This window comes from Sinohyriopsis cumingii, chromosome 14 (assembly GCF_028554795.1).
Source record: "Sinohyriopsis cumingii isolate HCF-2022 chromosome 14, ASM2855479v2, whole genome shotgun sequence".
Lineage (NCBI taxonomy): Eukaryota > Metazoa > Mollusca > Bivalvia > Unionida > Unionidae > Sinohyriopsis > Sinohyriopsis cumingii.
The window spans coordinates 7,651,163-7,672,724 of record NC_142974.1 but is presented as its reverse complement, the minus strand read 5'-3'; the positions used below and the strand labels follow the sequence as shown (position 1 = coordinate 7,672,724).

General features: G+C 35.0%; 1 protein-coding gene across 4 annotated transcripts in view; it reads left to right on the top strand.

Annotated features, from left to right (window-relative positions):
- The window catches only part of LOC149783159 (double-strand-break repair protein rad21 homolog), a 50,769-nt gene that overhangs the window by 9,592 nt on the left and 19,615 nt on the right, over positions 1–21,562 (top strand). For 2 of the 4 annotated variants that reach the window (XM_089931395.1, XM_089931396.1), the window contains exons 4-8: positions 286–392; positions 11,000–11,221; positions 13,509–13,580; positions 14,203–14,310; positions 18,760–18,909. In XM_089931395.1, the coding sequence (XP_089787521.1) occupies positions 286–392; positions 11,000–11,221; positions 13,509–13,580; positions 14,203–14,310; positions 18,760–18,909 (659 nt within the window). Of the gene's footprint in view, positions 1–285; positions 393–4,876; positions 5,253–10,999; positions 11,222–13,508; positions 13,581–14,202; positions 14,311–18,759; positions 18,910–21,562 lie in introns of those variants that run through there. The other 2 variants (XM_089931398.1, XM_089931397.1) reach the window with 2 other exon arrangements.

Sequence of the window (21,562 nt, the reverse complement as noted above, 5' to 3'; positions counted from 1 at the left end):
CCAGTATTTGAAGCTCTTTGTACATTATGCTAATTTTTATAATATACATAATGTGTATTTAAAAACGTTACCTACCTACCATAATTTTAAACCTAGTGTAATAGGAATTACGATTTTGGTGGTGGTGTTTTTTTTTTAAGCCTCCGCTTCAGTGTAGCTGCTGTGATAGTAATGTATACAGGTGTAAATTGTTGATTTGTTCTAATGAGATTAATATAAGTATATAATTTGGGGTTCTCTTTATCTCTAGTTTACTACAAAATAACGTGTCTTTTTTTTTCTCAGTGACATTGATGTTCAGGCTCAGTTTGCTGTATGCCAGAGTCGACCAGAGGAAATAACAATGAAAGAAGACCTCACAAGTGTGGCTTTCATTGGAGATGATGGTTTCGGTAAGATTATTTCCATGTGTAAAGTTTACAATGTAACTATCATTATGAGTTAATATTTTTTCAGAAAGTTAAAAATGATCATTAAGCTTAATGACTCATTGAAGCTATTTCTGCTTGTTTCAGGGAAGTTTTATTCTGAAAAATAATTAAAATTGTTTCTGCACAACAATTTCATTTCTCAACATGTATCTTCACCAAAGTTTGCATATTATTTGCCGTTGTGGTAATTTAAAAATATATATATAAGGTTGCCTGTTAATTTTGGGGTCCAAGGTCAAGGGCATTGTCTAAACAAAGATAGTGGCTTTTGCATAACTTTGGTCATGGACAATGTTTTTTGATCAAAGTTTGATGGTTCAGATGGGTTTTGCACAAGAACTTTTGTTCAAGAGCAAGTTCCATGCACAAACTTAGTTGATGGCCTGCACTTGAAACACAGCAAAGAACATCTTGGAGTTCTAAATAATGATAAGTCTGCTTGATAAGAAAATAATGTTTACTACTCAGTAAGTTTATTTGGATGCCATATACCTCATAGGTCAACATCATTGAAATTTGTTGATCAATAATCTCTTGGTGAACCACACTCTAGTACCACTTAGATAGACAACTGTTAAGGACTGGGTGAGTGCATAATTTACTATTCGTGGTTAACTAGCTGTTTTGTGTTTTTTATAGCAGTTTGTTTGTTCTTGCGTGTCTGGCTTTCCCATGTTTTCGGGACCATTAGCATACATGACAGACATGTAGGTTCACACTAAAATGAGTGACTTGCATAAGGGCTGTTCCAGTAAAACATATATATATCCCCCACCCCACCACCCCCCGGGACGGCTCTAAAATGAGTGATTTGCATAACAACTTTATCCATGATCCTGTGACAAAAGTTTTCATTTTCAGTGGGATTTTAGTTGGGATAGATGGAACATACCAACAACAAACTTAAGAATATGACATCAGAGTCTGTCACATTTATATTTCTAATATACTGTATTTTGATTTGTACTTGTGTATAAGTGCTTGGTGGAATTGTGTGCCGTGATTTTATTTATTCTTTAAATGTCTTGAAAAAGAAGTATTGGAGCTAAGATGGGATTGTGATTCATTGCTGGTCTTAGCATAAATGATGTCTTGCCCAAAGTTTTATCATAATTTTCATCTCAAATAGCTGCTACGATCTCAGCCTACTTTCTTTGAAATATTCCATACAAAAGACTAGTTCTGTCTAAAGCACTCTACGTTACGGATCACTGCCATCTCACCTCTGTCTGCGTGGGTTCAAGTCTCGGATTCTGCCAACATGGGTATGTGAGAAAGCTTGCCAGTAACTTCTCATGGGTAGGTGATTCTTTCCGGGGTTTTTCCAGGTTCTTCCTCCACCATTAATACTGGCTGCCATGTATAGCCTATTGTGTGCTGGAAAATGGCGTTAAACCCTACAACAACAAGAGTATATACAGTATATAAATGCTAGGTCTTTACTCGTGTAAGTTTCTTTCGTGGGAATGGAGTTACAGCATTCTTAGTGATCATTCTTGGGAAGAGATGATATATATTTTTTAGAAAATAGTTTGACCTTGACTGCTAGTTTATAAACACCATGACCTTGTTTCAGAATTTATAGCAACCTTCGTAAACAAGTTCTATTTTATTTTAAAAGTACTTGCTGCTATAAACTTCCAGAAGATGAATATGTGACACTTGTTTACATTATAGAAAGCCCATATAACCCATGTTTTGGAGAATTAATCTCAGTAGAAGCTGGGCTGTTAAACTGTTAGTTGTATGTTGTGCTGTTTGGAGTTATTTCAAATTACTTGGATTCAGAGGATTATTTCTATTATTGTTCTGGAAAATACGTGTGCTCATGTAATATTGTGAAACAAGAACAGTTTTTTTATTAAAAAAAAATTATTCAGCTGTCAGAAACTGGAGTGATCATTCTTGTTTCTTCAAGGAACTGTATACTTCAACACTACAGTTTGCAGCGTATGCCATCATCTGCCATCTTGGATTCTTCATTGGGATTCAGATGTGAAATCAGTAGAACATTTTGTTATTAGGACTATTAAACCTTTATTCTTTGATTTTTTGATTCTATAAAACCATTTTAAAGTTCATTTATATTTTTTCATTTTTAAAAGCTTGTTGTTTCCTTACTTTCTTGTGTTATTGTTTATTTGAGCCTAAACAAGTGACATAAGAAAATAATTCAATGTATAATGTTTAAACTTAACATTCTATTTAGTGAAGAAGCGAATGCTTTTTTTTAAAATAATTATTTCGTCAGAACAATAACCCACAGGTGATACAACAGAACATGTAGCACTTTCCTTGTTTAGAATAAAAAATGAAAATGTAATAATCAGGAGTTCTCTTCAAAAATCGGAAAATAATATGAAATAGGAGGTATGTGTGGAGTTTTTTTTTTTTTTTTTCTCCCGGCGTGAAAGTTGACAGGTATGGTGTAAGGTTCCTTACATCAAAGCAAACTACAACTCAGCTTTTACAGTATTAGCACAATTTTGGGAGCATTATTGCCGAAACTTTATAAGAAAACATGAAAATAAATTACTTTTCAAACAAGCTTGTACCATTTTGTTTTAATAATCATACAAGTTTGCATAAATAAATGCATTGAGATCTTACCTTGTGCATCTTGAGATGCCTCAGATTTGTAAGTCAGCTTATACATGGGTTATGCACTTTTTAATATTTATACCTGTTCAGTTTGGGGGTCGGCTTATATACGTGAACGGGTTTATATGCTAGTATATGTGGATATATATATATGCACAACATTGTGTGCACCGCTGATGACTTTTTTACTCCTTGTTTGTGACTGTCCTTTACGTGTTACAAAATAGTTTCTAGTTCAAATACTAGTAACAAGCTTGTGTTCTTTATAAAATAAGTGTATTTACTCTAGCAGACCTGCCAACCATTATGATTTTACCACAGGGCTTACTGAAATTATTCTGTTGTCATAGACTAGAGAAATAGTAGCAGAAGAAACGATCATTGTGGTTAAATCCAGATATTGCTTTGTCCAGGTTCTGTTTGAATCTGGATTTTCACATTAGATTCAAATGGAGTTTGGCATGGCACCAGACAAATTTGGCAGGAGGCACCTCAGACCCTTTTGTTTACATTGTTGTTGACGCCAAGTAATGCATTACAAAGTTTTTGTTTTTACTTCTGGAAATATTGAACAACAGATAAAAATATATTGAAAATAATGGAGATCATGAGCATATTTCAAAAGTCTAAATCAGCGCTGAAGTAAGAAAATCAGATACATGACATAGCTTTGAACAATTATCTACCATGGTACATGTTCATTTATTGTACATCGTTTGTAATTTTAGAGTTTTATGGTGGACAGGTTTATTGGCAACACCATACAAATTTTTAGGAAAATGAGATAATCTTGTTTGTTATGACAGTTTTGCTACCTCTATAGATAGCATTGTACCGTCATACGTAAAGAAATTATGTCTTCACGACGGTGTTTTGTTCAAGATCAAAAATAAATTACTCGTCATAAAGGCTTAACACAAGTTGGCAGATTACCACAAATCTTGAATGCTTTGATGGTCTAATTATTTTTTTATATTTTATTTTTTTAGTTCATATTAATTGCCATAATATATGGATTCATATGCACTTACAAAAATAGTGGATTTGTATTGTGTTTTTTTCTTTCTTCCCTCGATGTAAGGCATGCACAGGGATCAAAATTTGACCGATACAATAAACCCACAATTCCCACACATACACACACAGAGCTTACTACACTATTGCTTTGAGTTGAGATCTAGGACTTTGCCATTAACCTCCATGTGGCATGAAGCTAAACTGTAGATCATTATGGCCAAATTGTGCTTTACAGAAGTTTCATTTTTGCATAATGCTGCTTTTACAGCATCAGACCACTGTTCTAAACAATAGCAGTACATTGTATTTCTCAGCACCATAATACAAGTTTCACAAATGTGATGCATGACATCAGCTTTCTTAAGTTTTTTATAGATTGGTAAGTCTGCACAGACCTTTATGACAACAGATTCAAGCCGTATTTGGGTAAATGATTACACCGGTAGTGGTCATTTCCCATTGGATATTGGTCCACAGTGGTAATACATGAAAAGTAACAATTAAAAGAGTTTCACAGTTTATCAAATAATGTTTAAATGTTAACAAAAAATTTCTTGCAACATAGAGGTAACAAATTTGAACATTTGGAGCAGTACATGTACAGTTGTATAATGGATCATGAATAACAATAGGTTCAGCTATCCAAATGATGTAAATTTATTTCACGTCATCCTCCAAGCTATCCATTGTATCAATACTTTTATTTTTATCCGACAATGTAACTGTCTTAATGTTTTTTCCATGCAGGTGAGTCAGAGGATGACTTCGGTGGTCCTTTTGATGAGGACATAATTTATATTTATGGTGACTGTGATGAGAAAATAACTTTCGATGATATCATAGCTTTTGCCTATGATGTTATTAAAAACTGTGATAAAAATAGTTTTTCACATAACATGCTTCCTCTGGATTCTTCAGGACAATACGATTCAAATGCAGTTTTCTCGGAGGAACTAATATGCACTAGAACTAAATTATCTCAGGACTCGCAATGCTCGGGTACCAAACTAGATCAGGAATCTACTTTTATAAAACCAACTCAATCTCAGATATATACACTCGATAGTGGTTTATGCATGGAAAATGATGAGGATTCCAACTTGTCTAGAGATGATTGGTATGAATCTGACGAAGGAGTTTGCGACCTGGAGCAAGCCTCCAGTTGTGGCGACCCTGTGGATTCTGGATGTGGATCTAATAGGGGTAAGAGGTCAACCAGGGGTCAAAAGGCACATGATTGGTGTCAAGAGTATTCAGGCTGCTTGTACTTCACTAATACATGTAATTTATTTCCTTATGTGCACTAAAACTTGACACTGACTTGAGTAATATTTTCTAAAAACAAATGTTTTGGTGTTTACCTCACATTGCCAAAAACGCCTACCGAGTTTATAGTATGGACCTTCATCCGTTGTGCAGCATCTGTAATCTATTCACAATTCTTATTTCAACTTGTGCTTAGAAACCATTTGACAAGTTTGCATGTGATTTTGTGGGTTTTTCTGATGTTCACTGGGATGCTGTTCATCTAATTATGGCTACCAGTACCAAAACGAGACCCTTTAAAGAAAATTTACTATTTAAAAAAAATCCTGAACATAGTTTACCAAGGCAATCCAGTGTGGCCATTTTTAGTATAAATTAGGGACCGCTCCACTGGTTTAGTGGTAAGAACATCCACCTTGGATGCGAAAGTCGTGGGTTCGCACTCCAGCCGAGTTGTACCAAAGACTTACAAAAATGGTACTAACAGCTGCCTTGCTAGGCGTTCAGATTTAAGAGGTTAATGTTAGGACTGGTCGGCCTGGTGTCAGGATAATGTGATTGGGTGGGACTTCATGCTACATGTCTACGACATGATGCCCCAGTGCAAGACATCATATAAACTGCCACACTGCAGACATCGTAGTGATTTGACTGGAAAATTGTTAAAGTTACGTTAAAAATGCTAATCAAACAAACACACTAGAAATCAGGAAAACCTTTAACTAAAAATTTAACTGCTTAGCATAAATTGATGAAATTTGATGGGATATTCTGGCATAGAGGGTTTAAAACTTCATACACATGTCATAAACCCATCATAAATATGGCCACTATTCCTAAAAATATTAAAATAAATTTGAAATGGCTTCTCAGAAACTGCTCAACAGATTTTTACCAAATTTGACAGAGAGGGTTTTGTTTTATGCAAACACTGCCAATCTGTGCATCAAATATGGCCATAGGAAATAATACCACGAAAACCTCGAAATCCACAGAACGTTGTTTGAGAATGCATAATGACATAGAAGGCTTTGAAGCCTGTTATGCAGTTCCAGTAACAAGTTTGGAAGTTACCAAACAACTGATAACCCTTTAAACAACTTCCCAAAACCCATTAAACAGAATTTTGTTGCCTTCATAAAACTGTTCTTTACAATTTGGTGAAAAGCACAAGGACTTTTATTTCTTTGCAGATGATGTTGTTTCGCTGTCAGATATGCAGCTGTTATTAAAAACTGACAAAAAATGATTTTTACAAGACTGATTTTTGAGTTGGTACAACTGATGGCAATCTATCAAAAAATACTGCTGCAGTTACACTACCTAACAAAAACCTTCATTAGCTTATTATACAGTACCATTTCACAGAATCTGACCAAATTTCTTAAAGCAGGCACATGCTGGAAGGACTTTCTGATGCTACAAATGTAATCTGCTTTCAAATGTGGCCACTGTTGTTTAAAGAAAAATATTTACACGGCTTTTTATCTGTTTAAAAATGAACTTTTTTTAATGGCTGAACAGATTTTGACCAGGATAACATCTTGGACCAATACTGACATGTCATCAAAACTTTATTGACTTTCTTGAAACTGAAGTTTTCATGTAATCAACAGCGTCTTAAAAAGTAGTACATAAAGCGTCCTGCTGACCCAGATCAGTTAACCAACTGACATTACATGCGACATGTTTCCGGATGTGAATCAGTTGGGCAATCTTTGGTCCACTTGGGACCCTTGTTTGAATATTCTAATTTGTTAAATGGTACGTAAGTTTTTAGCAGGTTTACGTGGATTTGTGTAAACATATTCAGCTGATCAAATATTCAGGAAAGGGAGAGGTGTTCATTGCATTCGGAGAAAAAAGATTGCTTTGTCAGAAGATTAAATATGTTTATGGCATATAAGTGCTGCTTTTCTGGGCTGCCCACACCAGTTAGAGCTCTCAAACATGATTTGGCTTTAAAGAATTTTTTAAAAATTCCAAGTCTGCGATTTCATTAACATAACTTTTATTTGACTGACTTTGTGAAGAAAATATTTTTATTACATGTATAATAATTGTGAGGTGGTATCTCATAGTGGCCTGGATATTCTTGCACTGTCCATTCCAGGTGATTCCAACTGGAGTTCTGGCATATATTACTCCATAAGAGTTTAACATCCTCTTGCCGCCTAATGGCTTTTAAATATTTAACCTTTGACCCCTTTTGACTTCTTTCATCAGGCTCCTTTCAGGATGCAGAATTGGCTGCATTATATGCTTGTATCCAGCTGCATTGTTGGCTTTGCATCCAAGCTTATAGTCATTTGTATCTTTTTTTTTTTGGAACGTGTCTGAATATGGACTTTTTGTATTTTTAGAAAATATCTAGTTCAGAGCTCAAAGTTATAGCTGAAATGGTTGCATTTGTAACAATAAATTTTTTTAATTATTATTTGGTTATTTCAGCTGGGGACATTGAGAATCATAATGAAACTAAAAATGACAACACTAATTACAAGCACAACTTGGATATAATTCTCAGTGTAATTTATCTATGACTGTGAGAATTCCTACGTTAAGTTGCCATCTTTACATGGAACTAGTCTGGTTTACAGTCAGTAAATGACCAGTCTAATATATGACACAACACAACAAATCTGGAAATGCAGGCATGGGAGATGCATGCAGGAAATTTAATTGCAGCAAAATTACTGACAAACTACCTTGTGCTTAAATATAGCTAGGAATCTTATTTATTTTGGAAGAAAACAAAGTTACAGACACTGATTAGAAGTCAGGCATGGAGAGATCGTTTAGGGAACTAAATATAGTGAATTTCATAGGCTGGCCTGTGATTGCTGCAGATTAATTTTGACCATTCTGTCAGACATGTTTAGGTATACCATTCAAAATAAGCTTATGTTCTTTTTATTATTTTTAATTTGCATTAACTGAAAACATACATTTTGCTGGGAGTATAGCATGTATCATGAGTTTAGCTTTTCATCATCATCATCTATTAAAAACCCCACTCAGTTGCATTTCTACTCTCAATGTCCGAGTCAACTAAACCATTAAGAGCCTGGCAAGCTAAAGTTTGATATGGCCGCTGAATTTTCAAGTAGCTTGTCCTATGGCTAATAAATCTTGATAGGAACTTGGAGAGCTGGTCCAGAATTTTATGTATTTTCTTCCCTTTCATAAAAAATTACTGTAATAAAAAGAAAGTCCATGTTCAGTTCTCATTTGCAAATTAGTTCAGGAGCCCTGGAATTTTTCTTGTTCAGAATCAGTTTGTTTTTATGGTGATTTGTTTATACACATTTTTATGTTTTACTTTTTAAAAAAATTGTGTAAATGATTAAATGTGCTATAAAGTCTTGTCTAATGAATGCCAACTTAATAACCATGACGTTTCTGTCTAAAAATTGTTTTAAATTAATTAGCTGCTTTGATGAAAGCAAAAAAAATTAGAGGCCAGCTCCACTTGGGATCTTTAGTTGCATTATATTGCTTGGCATTGTCTAAATGTACAAGATTCCAACCACAAAAAATGTGCTAAAAAAATATTTGTCATACAAAAGGTGGCAAAATTTAAATCTTTGCATACCTGTATAGAATGGTTTGCAGTTTTGGAAACATTTTATTTGGTCTTTTAAATCGGATATCTTTTGAAAGAGTACAGTGAAAACTTTTTTTACAGTAGTGTTCTTCTGCCTTTAGACAAGCACATCACCCATATCCCATAATGGTCCTTCATATTTATTTTCATTTTCCGACTATTATCTAACCTTTATTACTTGGCTCATTTTTAGCCAACATTGCAAATTGGTTCAATTGGGAGCATGGCATAGCCCAATGCCCATTTTGCATCCTTCAGTTTTTGTTAATTTCACTTGGAGCATCCATACCTTTAAAATTTATACAAATGATGTAACTTGGCTGTCCCATTTTACCATGGCTACTAGGAATTGTAATTAAAAAATATTTTTAAAAAGACCTTGAAGTACTAAGGAGCATCCTGTCTTAAAAATATTTTATTGTTGATTTTACATCCATATGGTCCTTTTACATATGGTTGTGGGTGCAATTTAAGGGCTTTTTCTCTAGAACCATTTTACTATTTATGATTAAATTCATATTAGACTATCAACTTAGTCCATTGTATGAATGGCTTGAATTGACCATTCAGTATGGATGCATACAAACCAAAAACCCATCATATTTTTAATGATATTAAAAATGACAACAACCAAACTTTGTATTGGAATAACTTTAGATCAGGGGCTTCCAAGTAGAAATATCCCTGTTCATAAGATGGCTAAAAATTAAACTGTTAAATGAAAAAGATCACAAGAGAAAGAAGCCAGGAAATTGGCATCATGCTAGAAAAGTGCTGCAGGGTATTATTTGGAAATGTGGTATTCACACCAATTTTTAAAACAGTGAACCAGAAGGTGTGAAAATTGCGCATTATTTTTGCAAGCTGAGTTGTTAATTTTGTTCAATCTTCCCAATTTTTAAAGAAATTGTTTGAAAGGGGAAGTCGCTATCAATTTTCTTTTTTAGAATAGACCCAATACTGTGTGTGTACTGTGTGATTGCTGCTATGTATGTAATCAGTCAGCCTGCTGCAAAAATATAACTCTGAAATATCATAAAAGCTAAATATTATAACTTAAACATCGAGAGAAAAATGTCCAAAGATAACGGAATGAAATAAAAACTCCTGTCAAAAGATACAGACTGGAGTAAATATCTGTTGCTAGTTATAACAGTTAATCATAATTTGGTTACATTTCCAAATTTCCACCCCATCTTATATTGCACCTTATGATGCAGAATCTTAATGTGTTCACATTACTAGATACATGATTAATTCATCATGTTACATATACAAGTCTTTGGAGGGAGGAAAATTCTAACTTTTTTGCATGCCGTCGAAGTTGGTTATGTCCAACTTGTGCTAGTGGATGTAGCTGTGTGATTACCACACACCTTGATGTACTGTTTTGCTGAGTGCTATGTCACATACTGGGAAGTAGCTGTAGTTGGTTGTGTTTGACTCGTTATCCCAGGGTGGATGGTTCAATACTTGCCCAGGCCAGCTGTAAAGTGCAGAAAGTGACCACGAACAGTCAGTCATATTTGTTTATATTGTTACTGAGCACTGTCTCACATGCTGTATTGTATGGGTGGATTTGTGTTGCTGAATGTAGTGTAATTAAATATGGTGTGTACAAAAGAGATGAAAAATCCATATTAAAAAATGCAGTTTCAAGTGCAGGTTAGTTCATGTTCTGGCAATAAACTCAAAGTACATTCTGTGCACAAATTTATTTAAACTGGCTAATTTTCAGATACCTAGAGGACATATCTCAGAAAAGTTTCTGACATAATCAAGTCAAACATCTCACAGCCTGGTGTAGCACAGGCTTTATCATCTAGAAAAGTTTGAGGTACAGTGTGGTGTACTACACAGGCATCCGTAGACATTGATGTATTTATTTTTTGTTGGCTGTACACATATAACCTATAATGCATTCTGTTCCAGTTCAACATTATATTCCTTGCATTATCATAAGCCTATGAGCTATCACTAAAGGATGGTCAAAGTTCATAACTTAGGCCACAGGAAGACGAGCTTCATTTTAATAACAGAAATTTTGTTCTTGAATAAATTGTCTGTCATATTTCAGGTGATGTTGGTTTTGATGAAAGAGAGTTGCTGAGAGATGCTCAGTTCCAAGAGTCACTGTACAAAAGTCCACATCCTGACATGTCTTCAGTTCATCAGAATGTCTCTGATGGGGGCAAAGATTCGACAATGCTTGCAGAATCATCCCGAGACGCTCATATGGAAGTTGATCTGGAACCTCCAATTATGGACGACACATTTGGAGGTCCAGTAGGGCTTATGGGTGCGTTTTTATTGGTGTCTTGTATGCTATTTGTTGATGTTCAGACATTTTTTCTTTTCACAGTTTATTGATCGTTTAGAAATGTTTTAATTGAATTGAAGTTTCTGAAAAGTTCAGTTGTAAACAATGTTTAGTAAAGGTAAGTTCAGAAGACATTTTTCCATCTTGTGTGGATTCTACATAATTTGACAGAACCCTAACCTATCATCAAGCAAAGGAGAAATAAGCTTTAAAATCCTTATCGGTGATCTAAACTGACCCTAGCACACTAGTATTTTACTTTTCAATTATTATATTGCCTACTGAAAAAAAAGAATAAGAGGAAGATTTTTGCTGACGATATCTGTAAAGTGTTTGTATTTCAGAATAGGAAATACACTAGTGAAAATATTTCAACTATCAAAATCCTGCTAAGAGTGAATAAGTACAAACCCAGATTATGAAGCTAACACTTTTCGTTCTCTGACGTGTGATTGCCCCTTTTACCTTCGGTTAAGATCACATAGAAATCTTGCATTAGCATCTTTGATCATATGTTTTCGTTTATATTTTCCTTAACCATTTGATGGATTTATTTATACTTGGATTGAATCAATACAAAGCATGGACAATTTATTCTGCAGCATACTTATAGGACCCTTAATTTTTTGTGGTCAAGGTCAGTCAGAAAATTTGCATTGCGGTTTTGGTTAATGTGGGTGTTTTTCAGTTGTTATAACCCATAAATTTTCATTACACACGGGTAGAATGAATATGAATCAAAGAAAATTCATACTGCAAATTGCCATCCTGGGTTTTGTTTATGCCAAATGTTTGAAATTTTGAAGAAGAAATTGTTGTGTTTTTTTATTGATTTGGTGCTGATATGACCTCAAATGTAGCCACTAGTTGCCATCTTGAAGATCTTGTTATATCACTACTCCTGCTAGATTGATCATCATATTGACATGTTTTCCAAAAAGAATTTCTGTGATATCGAGTTGGACCTCGATAAAAAATGATATTGACATCCAACATAGCAGCTGTCTTGAAAATATTGCCATTCCTCAATGCTGATGCAGGGTTTTCATCAGATTTTTTTAAATGTCATTTTGGATTCCAAGCAAAATATTCTGACTTCCAGTTTCGCAGTCATTGTGGCCATTCCAACAATGTACTTATCCTAGATTTTGTCATATCAGTGAGGGGTTTTCACCAAAAAGATTTCTTGTCATGAATACTTGGTCCTGAATGATGATTGTGCTGATCTGACATCCGATACAGCCACCATAGCAGCATTCTTAAAATCTTAATCCTGTTTGTCCTGAATGGATGATCATATTCACTGGGGATATTTAACAGAAGATACCTAATTAATGTCCAGCTTGTTCTTTTAAAAAATTGTGCTTATATTCAATATTCAACAGCTAAAAAATAAGAAATGGTCTTGTGTTGAATTTGAATTCCACTGAATTCTTCATTGTGTAGAACATTGGTCCCTCAAAAACATTAATCCCTTTTGAGGGACTTTTATTTGCATGCCATCTTATTTTTATTGTTCTGGGTGGGGGTTTTTTAAAACTTTTTTTATGGTTCCCTTTTAATAGGAACTTAAATTTTGTATTAATGTTGTTCGATTTGACACAAATGTTCTGGACAGGATACTTTTTCTAGCATTTCAGCACTTGTTGTTCAAGGGCTATTTCAAGAAGAAGAAATAAACAAAGCATGTGATATTGCTTATTTGGAGAATTTATATACAGCTATAACAGCAAGGTAAAATTTTAACAGATGCTATATTTTACTATCTTGCTGCAGTTTTTAAAATGAAGTTTGGATATTTAAAACAATGTATAAAGTTCAGGAATAATAATAGTAATAGTCTGTCTTATCTACACACGTGTTTTTTTCTTCTCCTGTAATAGCCCTTTTGAGTCAGTTTTTTTTTTTTTTTTCACACATCCTTGTAACCATTAATTTTAAGAAATTATGGAAATGCTGTACATCCCCAGACACATGACCTTTCCTTGCAGAACAATTTCTTTTGCTACAAATATTTATGCTCGAATCGCATGGCATTAAAATCTGCTGTCATGACTGCATGATTATATATGGGTAATGACAGCTTATTCATCCTGGGTTAACTTGCATATGAAATTGTTCAAAATGCATCCAGGCTCTTGCAAGAGAGAAGAGACAGTAAACTTGGCAAGGAAATAAGATGTTCTGAATGTACAGTATTGCCTGTTATATTTTTTTCATTTGTTCTGTTGATTCTAACATTTAACATTCACTGTTGAATAATTAGATCCCGGAGATGACGATGATGATGACAATGATGCAGGCAGCTTTGGGGGAGGAGTTGATAATGAGTTCTTTGGTAAGAGATGTGCAATCAGTGTCCTTTACAGTTATTTATCTGGAAAAGAATTTTTTTATAGATGGACCTGCCCTATGAGCACCATTTTAGAGGGTCACCTGGTTTCAACTGCCACTTCCATACACACACACACACACACACAGAACTTACAAACATTAAAACAGCTTCTGAAGTTCAAGAGACCCATTATGGGTGTCATTATTTTTTTTAAAACTGCTATGTTAATGTAGCTTACCTTATCTGAAGCAGGAAATAATAGTAAGTTACTTGTTAACATGCATTGCTTTTTTTAAAGGGTATCTCTGTTATCCAAATTGGATACCAACATCAAAATACAGTATATTGTTATCAAATTCTTAATTGGTGCAGGTTACTCTTTATTTTATCTCCAGTTTATCATAATTGTCTTACTGAAATGATACTAATTGAAAATGTTCCATATTATGATAAAACAATTTCCCCATCATTATTTTTTTAGTTGGTTGACCTGTTGGGATCATTTTCCTCTATCAAAAGCAATGAACACGATATAATTTGTTATGGGGACACTTAGCGGTTTTTATGTGAGAACCTGATCCTTGTACTCACCCAGTATACAACACTGCACTCATTACTGTTGCAGGTGAAACTTTTATGGGAGCTGGTGACCTTTTCCAAGATGAACCAGTTGCAGAGAGTACTGGTTCTCATGCAGATAGAGCTGAAGGGACATCAGGAAATCAAGAAGAAGGTATGAATTTTTGCATGTTCTTTTTTAATCAGTCTGACAATTTAACCCAATATCGTTGAGACCCCTGCTCCATATCATAATGTTGATATAATCACTTCCATATTTGTATTAACTTTCTATTTCCTTTGAATACATAAACATACTGGATATCCTATGGCTGTTATTTCCAACGACAAAATGACAGGATCCGCTTATAAATGGCAAGGTGGATGTGATATTAATGTAATCCTTTTCATCCTCCACAATCTTCCAAACAGATTTGATATTTGTTGCAATATTAACAATAAAGATTTCTTTTGTTTCAACTGTTAGCATTGCATGCCAGAAATCAGGGTGGGTGACATCTTTCATCCATGCTTTAATAACCTTCTGTATATTTATGGGCTCCTAAGACTTGCTATTAAAATGACATTGTATATAGTGGGACATGATGAAGATCCCCTCTCTCTCTCTCTCTCTCTCTCTCTCTCTCTCTCTCTCACAGACACACACTTCATAGATATTCTCTCAATACCAGGATTAAGTTATTCACTATAGCTGATTGCAATTTTTAACTGTGTAGCTTCAGACCCATATAAATGATGTTTTATTCTTCTATTTAATTTATCCACTGTGCTATACAAATCCTGAAAAGACACAAGTTAAACTTGGAAACCATATTTTGTGTTTCAAAAACGTGTATGCCATTAATAATAATATGCACAAAGATATAGAATAGAACAACTTGAGCCCATGTATGTAACAAAACAGTGTAATGAATTACATAAACAAAATGAAATTGAACATAATATTTGAATGATCAATTTTACACAGTTTATGTGAAATGCGGGTAGCAGCTCAGTTAAAAAAATAAAACAAATTTCATCATAGTATCGAGTGAACAATATAACTGAAATTGCCGGCATGTCAGCAGAACCTAATTGGTTCTGTCCAAATCATTGTTGGTGACAGGTCAGCATTGGCATCTATCTATCTCTCTCTCTGTGGGTCCCAAGTGGCTGAGTGGTCTAAAGCGCTCTCCATTATGGATCACTGCTATCTCTCCTCTGTCTGCATGGGTTCGAGTCTCAGATTCGGCCAATGTGGGTATGTGAGAAAGCTTGCCAGTAGCTTCTCAAGGGTCAGTGGTTCTTTCCAGGGATTTCCCGGGTTCTTCCTCCACCATTAATACTGGCTGCCGTGTATATCCTATCGTGTGCTGAAAAATGGCGTTAAACCCTACAATAACAACTAACTTTCTTTCTCTCTCCAACCTTTCTGGATCAACAACTGTTAACTTGGCTCTTTGCTATCTTATCCCATTACATCATTCACAGGTATGGAGCTGTTATTCCGTCAAACAAATATAATACCCAGCTTAAATGTTTGTCAGGTTTTTTTCTTGTACTTTGATATAAAAAATTATCCTCACTCGTCGTAACTCCACAGAACTAAGCTATGGTCATTTTGAAACCTGATACTGATACACAGACTATTATTATAAGATTAATGTCTTTCGTTAGCAGATACATATGACTGGGACCATAATATAACTAGACCTGTTTGATAACTATTATGCAGAACAGTGTCAGTCAACACTCTTCAGTTTTCCTCAGTTAAGAGAATTCACAACTTAATTGCACAAATGAATAGTCACATTACTCGCTAACTAGCGATTCTCTGAAATAGATATGGTAAAATCAGTTCTTAACATACATGATTTGACATAAATTCTCAAATTTTGTATCAGGGTAATGCATGAAGTTCCTACAGTACATTTCTATTACATCGGAACAGGGCATTTCAAACAAATTCTGATCAGTATGAGCAAATTCATACAATACATGAGTCATTTAACACATGAAACAAAGGCATTCAAACCCTTAGCTTCCCAACTCACAGAAAATTGATGTATGAGTTCAGTGTTTTATCAATAAATGGCTTTATATAAGTCATTTGACTCAAGGCAAAAAATCAGTGGGTCAGAATCCAAACCTGAGTCTTATTCAAGCCAATGATAAGTTTCCAGTAGTTTAAAAAAAATAATCATATTGTTTAAATACACAACGAAAGTATTAGTTATAAAATGTTATTAAAGCCAATAAGGCGATTCCCTTGCCAGAAGTATCTGGACATTCTATATTTGTTAAAAATCTTGTTGATGGTTTCATGTCATCAGAAATAATCTGGGCATATATGACAAGGCATTTATTGCTAGCTATGTCGTTGCTTTCATCTGCCATTGCTATCACAAATTACGAATTTTGCAGGTCACGTATAAGTTTATCCTCAACAATGATAGGCTCTCCAGTAACTCAGAACAGTTAGTAGCCGAGTCATAATGATTGGCAGAATTCTTCAGAATGCCAATGGCATCAGATGCATTATTTGTGAGTTTTCTTGTCGAATTTTGCAGGTCACGTATAAGTTTATCCTCAACAATGATAGGCTCTCCAGTAACTCAGAACAGTTAGTAACCGAGTCATACTATTGGCAGAATTCTTCAGAATGCCAATGGCATCAAATTCTTCAGCTGTTAAGTCGTGTATTAAATTAAGATTATTTTTTTTAAAGAGATGTGTTCAAAACTAAGCCAATATACACACTTAAGTAGCACTTTCACTGCAATGTCTTGTTTAAAAGAATGTTTTCGTAAACCTGCATTAAAATCGGCCTGGTATTGTGGACCTTCAGTCAGCAGTTTGTTTTCTGGCAACCAAGCATGCTTTGCTAGTGTACTGTTCTAAAAGTTTGTGTTTTCAACACAATTTTTTTTATAGCCTCTGTCCACATATGGCAAAACACAAATGTGTCTTCACTGTCATATTCTTCACTCTACGTTTTTTTTTTAACATAGCCAGCTGTGTTTTCAACCATTACTGCATAAAATAACGTTTTATCTTACAAGTAACCTTTACCTCATCTATGGATGATGATGGCTTAACTGGTAAAATACTATTATCATCAGTCAGTCATAAACATAATCCAAAAGATACTTTTGTTTGTTTCAGATCTATTTTAATTTTTTTGTTGCCTTGGACACCATTTTCAGTCAAATGCTTACAGTAACTTTTTGTAGCTGCTAACCCTCATGAATTTTGGTGTGAATTTCACGACTTTTTCAGCGATTCACGGATTCACACTGCAAGCCAAAAATTCATGAATTCTCCAATCCTCAATTATTTTAAATCTTTAATAAAATAACCGATTTCCCGTTAAGCGCTAGTCATGATATTCGCAGTTGCCGAAACGGTCCGGTACTACTGGTCACGATGTTAGTAAATCTACAGCCGATTAGTACAGTTGGCCCAGTAGCAAGCATTTTAGCCTATTTTAGTCTATATGTATAAGAGTAGTTTTACAAATGCTTTTGAGAGAAACTGGGGCCTAACTGGAATTTTGCTCCGCGCAAATGTCACCAACACTGATTTGAGGTACCGTTCAGCATGGCATGTAAGATCTTGAAGTGGTCTAAAGTGCTCTCTGTTACAGATCACTGCCATCTCATCTGTCTGCGTGAGTTCTAGTCGCTGATTCAGCCAGTTTGGGTATGTGAGAAAGCTTGCCATTAGCTTCTCGTGGGTTGGTGGTTCTTCCTCCACCGTTAATACTGGCTACCATGTATAGCCTATTGTGTGCTGAAAAATGGCATTAAACCCCAAAACAACAACTGTTAGCTTGGATATCATAGAGTACTTTTTTTTCTTCTTCTGCATTTATGAGGGATGGGCACATTATTCTTGTAAACTGGTACACTTTAAGAAAAAATGCATGTTAAAATCACAGGCTGTAGTATGGTATTATCAGTTAAAGAGTCAAGAGCTACTCCATCGAGGTGTCTGAATGTTGTTCGTAAAATGTACATATAATAATAAAAGGAGATGATATATAGACTTTTGCTAAAACGTCAAAATCTGTTGGGTTCATATTTTTAGCACATGATAGAAGAACAAATTGTTTGTTTTGGGGAAGGGGTGTGCAGACGGCTTGCCCCACTTATCGATAATGGCTATTACCATTTATGGTTTCCAGCAGTATATTTTCACATCCAAAAGGAGGAAAAGCAATGACTGACTTGACTTGATGCCTTTGAAATTTGCTTCATAAGTGTGACAAAAAACTTGTAACTTCACCTCTGATTAGAAATGTGCATCTTAGCTGAATAAACCTCAGTGAAATTTCATTCTTTTAAATTTTGTGTAAACTTTAACAGCTGCCAGTGTAATTCTGCCATGTTCGATATTCAATAGCTTTGAAAAAATTTGAATTTGTACCCAGAATAATGGGCCTCTTTTGAAACGTCTTGTCCCAAAATATTGTTTTAATACATCAAAATCTTTCAAGTTATTGAGCCAAAACAAAATTTAAGTGGAATGGGATGGGACGTGTGAGTGGGGGCAAAACTAACAATGCTGTGTGCCTTACATAAAAAAAGGCATTAATTTACAAAGCCTGTTCTTTTGTTTCCAGTACCAAAGATGCCACATCAGTCTGTGGGTGAGGCAGACTCCGTTCTTCCTCCACAACCAGCAGCTGGAGCATCAGGGGAACAAACCACACTAATCAGTAATGAAGAGGAGGCTTTTGCCCTAGAACCTCTTGACACTACCAATATACCAGGTATGTGGATATTCTAGGCAGCAGGTTAGAAATTGAAAGCCATCTTCATTTTCTATAATGTACAACCAGTATGTTTTGCTGCTTCTCTCTCTCTCTCTCTTTCTCTCTCTCTCTCTCTCTCTCTCTCTAACACACTAACAAACAAAAACTTTATTTTCTGATTAGTTGGCATTGAATTCCATTCATAGAACTAATATTTGTTAACCTGAATTATAAGATGTGGTAGGTGTCATATTTAGTGAAATTCTCAAACACTCATTGTTTCCTTGTGTTTATATATGGACAGTAATATGACTTATGGAGCACAACTTTTAAAGATTGCACTCGGATGAAATTAGAAAGGAAATCACTGAAATGTGAAAATGCTTGTTATTAGATCCTCTGATAGAAGATTGATGTGCTCATCATCTATCCATTCAGCATCCATTTGTTATTGCTACTTCTCCAGAACTACTTAGAGGAAAGTTATGAAATTTGGCATCCAGTTTCATCTGCACGGTTGGTCTGGCATAAAAATGGACATCCAAGAATACTTCCATGACAACCATCTTGTAAATCTTGCTATCGATACATATCCTCAATGGATGGTCATACTGACATGTACATGCCAACCATTACACTTTTTTTTTTCTTCACTAAATTACGCCTTACGCATAAATGTATTCAGATTACGTGTTTTTGGTATACTCCCCTAAAAAAAAAATTAAAAATTTGTTTTCTCGTATTTGTTAACATGCCGTTAGCCCCACAGACCGTATTCTAGAAAAGATGGTTTCTAAGTAACTATGACGTAAGAATACGCTTGTCCGTAGACTTGTCCATTTGTTATTGCTACGTCTCCAGAACTGCTTAGAGGAAACACTGTCCTAACAGTATTATGTTCTGTTTATAGCAGTTGCCCTATTTCCAAGAAATAGGCTTGTTTTACTTTCAAACTTTTGACCTCGGTTTCTGTTTATAGCAGCTGTATGGCTTAGGAGAGAACAGACTGGTTTTCTAACTTGTAATCTTTGCTCACAGATTTGATATATGGTACAGAACCAGTCTATATGTATTTGGTGCTAAAAGTTGGTCGGATTTATTCGAGTTGATGCGAGTGTTTTCAAATAATTTCACAGATGGATTAGAAAAGATGAAACATCGATTCAGAGATGAATACATGAACTACATATTACAGTATTCCATTTTAGGGCAGCTTCACACCCCTTGCAGGCTGTGTGGAAAGGATTTTTATATTGGTCATGGTGGTAAAACAAAGAAACTTTGAATAAACTCGTTTTACTAACAGCAGTACAAAGTAACTTTTTTTTTTTTTACAGCAGAACTAAATTGTGTACACAAATTTTATAAATGCAGAGGCGTTATGTACCAAGTTCTTTACGGAACACATACTACCCCTAGCAGTAGAAGACTACATTGGTCCTTTGTTCAAACATGTTTCCTGATTCCAAAGTTGCAGAAAATATGCATGTGCAAGAACAAAATTGTTAGGTTTTTAGCAGAAGATACTTCACTTAAAATTGCAGAAGCCATGCAGATTGGGCCATTTAGTATTGCAGCAGACAAGAGTATTGATTATGATAACAAAAAGTTGTACCCAGTCTGTGTGAGAGACTTTGACAACGAAAAAGGCAAAGTCAGAGTGCTCTTCTTTCATTACCAGAATTAACAGTAGATTCCACTGGAAAAACAATTTTATATTTGATTGATATTGCTTTAAAGAAATATAAGATGTTCATATCAAGTTGTCTCTGTCATATGATGTACCATGCTGCTGGAAAGGCTGCTGATAAATTATAAGAACTCCTGAATATCAAGTTGGCACTCTACCTGACAATGGACTTCATGGGGACAGTTGATTTTTTCATCTTATTTGCCAGCCAAAAGACCCAATAACTGAAAGATATAAATTTCCTCTTCCTTGTCAGGGGGGCCCTGAGTGGCCGAGTGGTCTAAAGCGCTCTTCGTTACAGATCACTGCCATCTCACCTCTGTCTGCGGCGGTTCGAGTCTAAGATTCAGCCAATGTGGGTATGTGAGAAAGCTTGCCAGTAGCTTCTCGTGGGTCGGTGGTTCTTTCCGGGGTTTTCCCGGGTTCTTCCTCCACCATTAATACTGGCCGCCATGTATAGCCTATCATGTGCTGAAAAATGGCGTTAAACCCCACAACAACAAAAATCCTTGTCAGGTTATGAAAGGAATATTGGTTCTTTGCCATTCTGATGCGGACTGTGAGAGATTGTTATTGTAAAACTGAATAAAGATCCAGGCTCTGTAATAACCCAGCACTTTGTGCTCTACTAGTGTGCAAAACATTTATAGTCTCGGCCGGTACAAAGTGTTTTGAAATGCAATATGATAGTCTGGTGCTTTTTTAAAGCTGAGTAATGTACCGAAAATTTTGGAATTGGGAATGTGCACAAGTGCTGGTATTGTTGTTTAGAATTTACCCGTGATATATGTACCATGTAGCAATATTATAATAAGTACATGTATGAAAGATGTTTGTGTGATTTGGATTTTTAATGTAGCTTTAACAATTTTTCAGTCATGTTGCTACAATGTCTACAATGTGACAGTTTTTTTTATAGTGATGTCTAGCAGTCCGTGTAAATGTTTTATTTTGGTATTTTCATATAGTGCCATACTGACC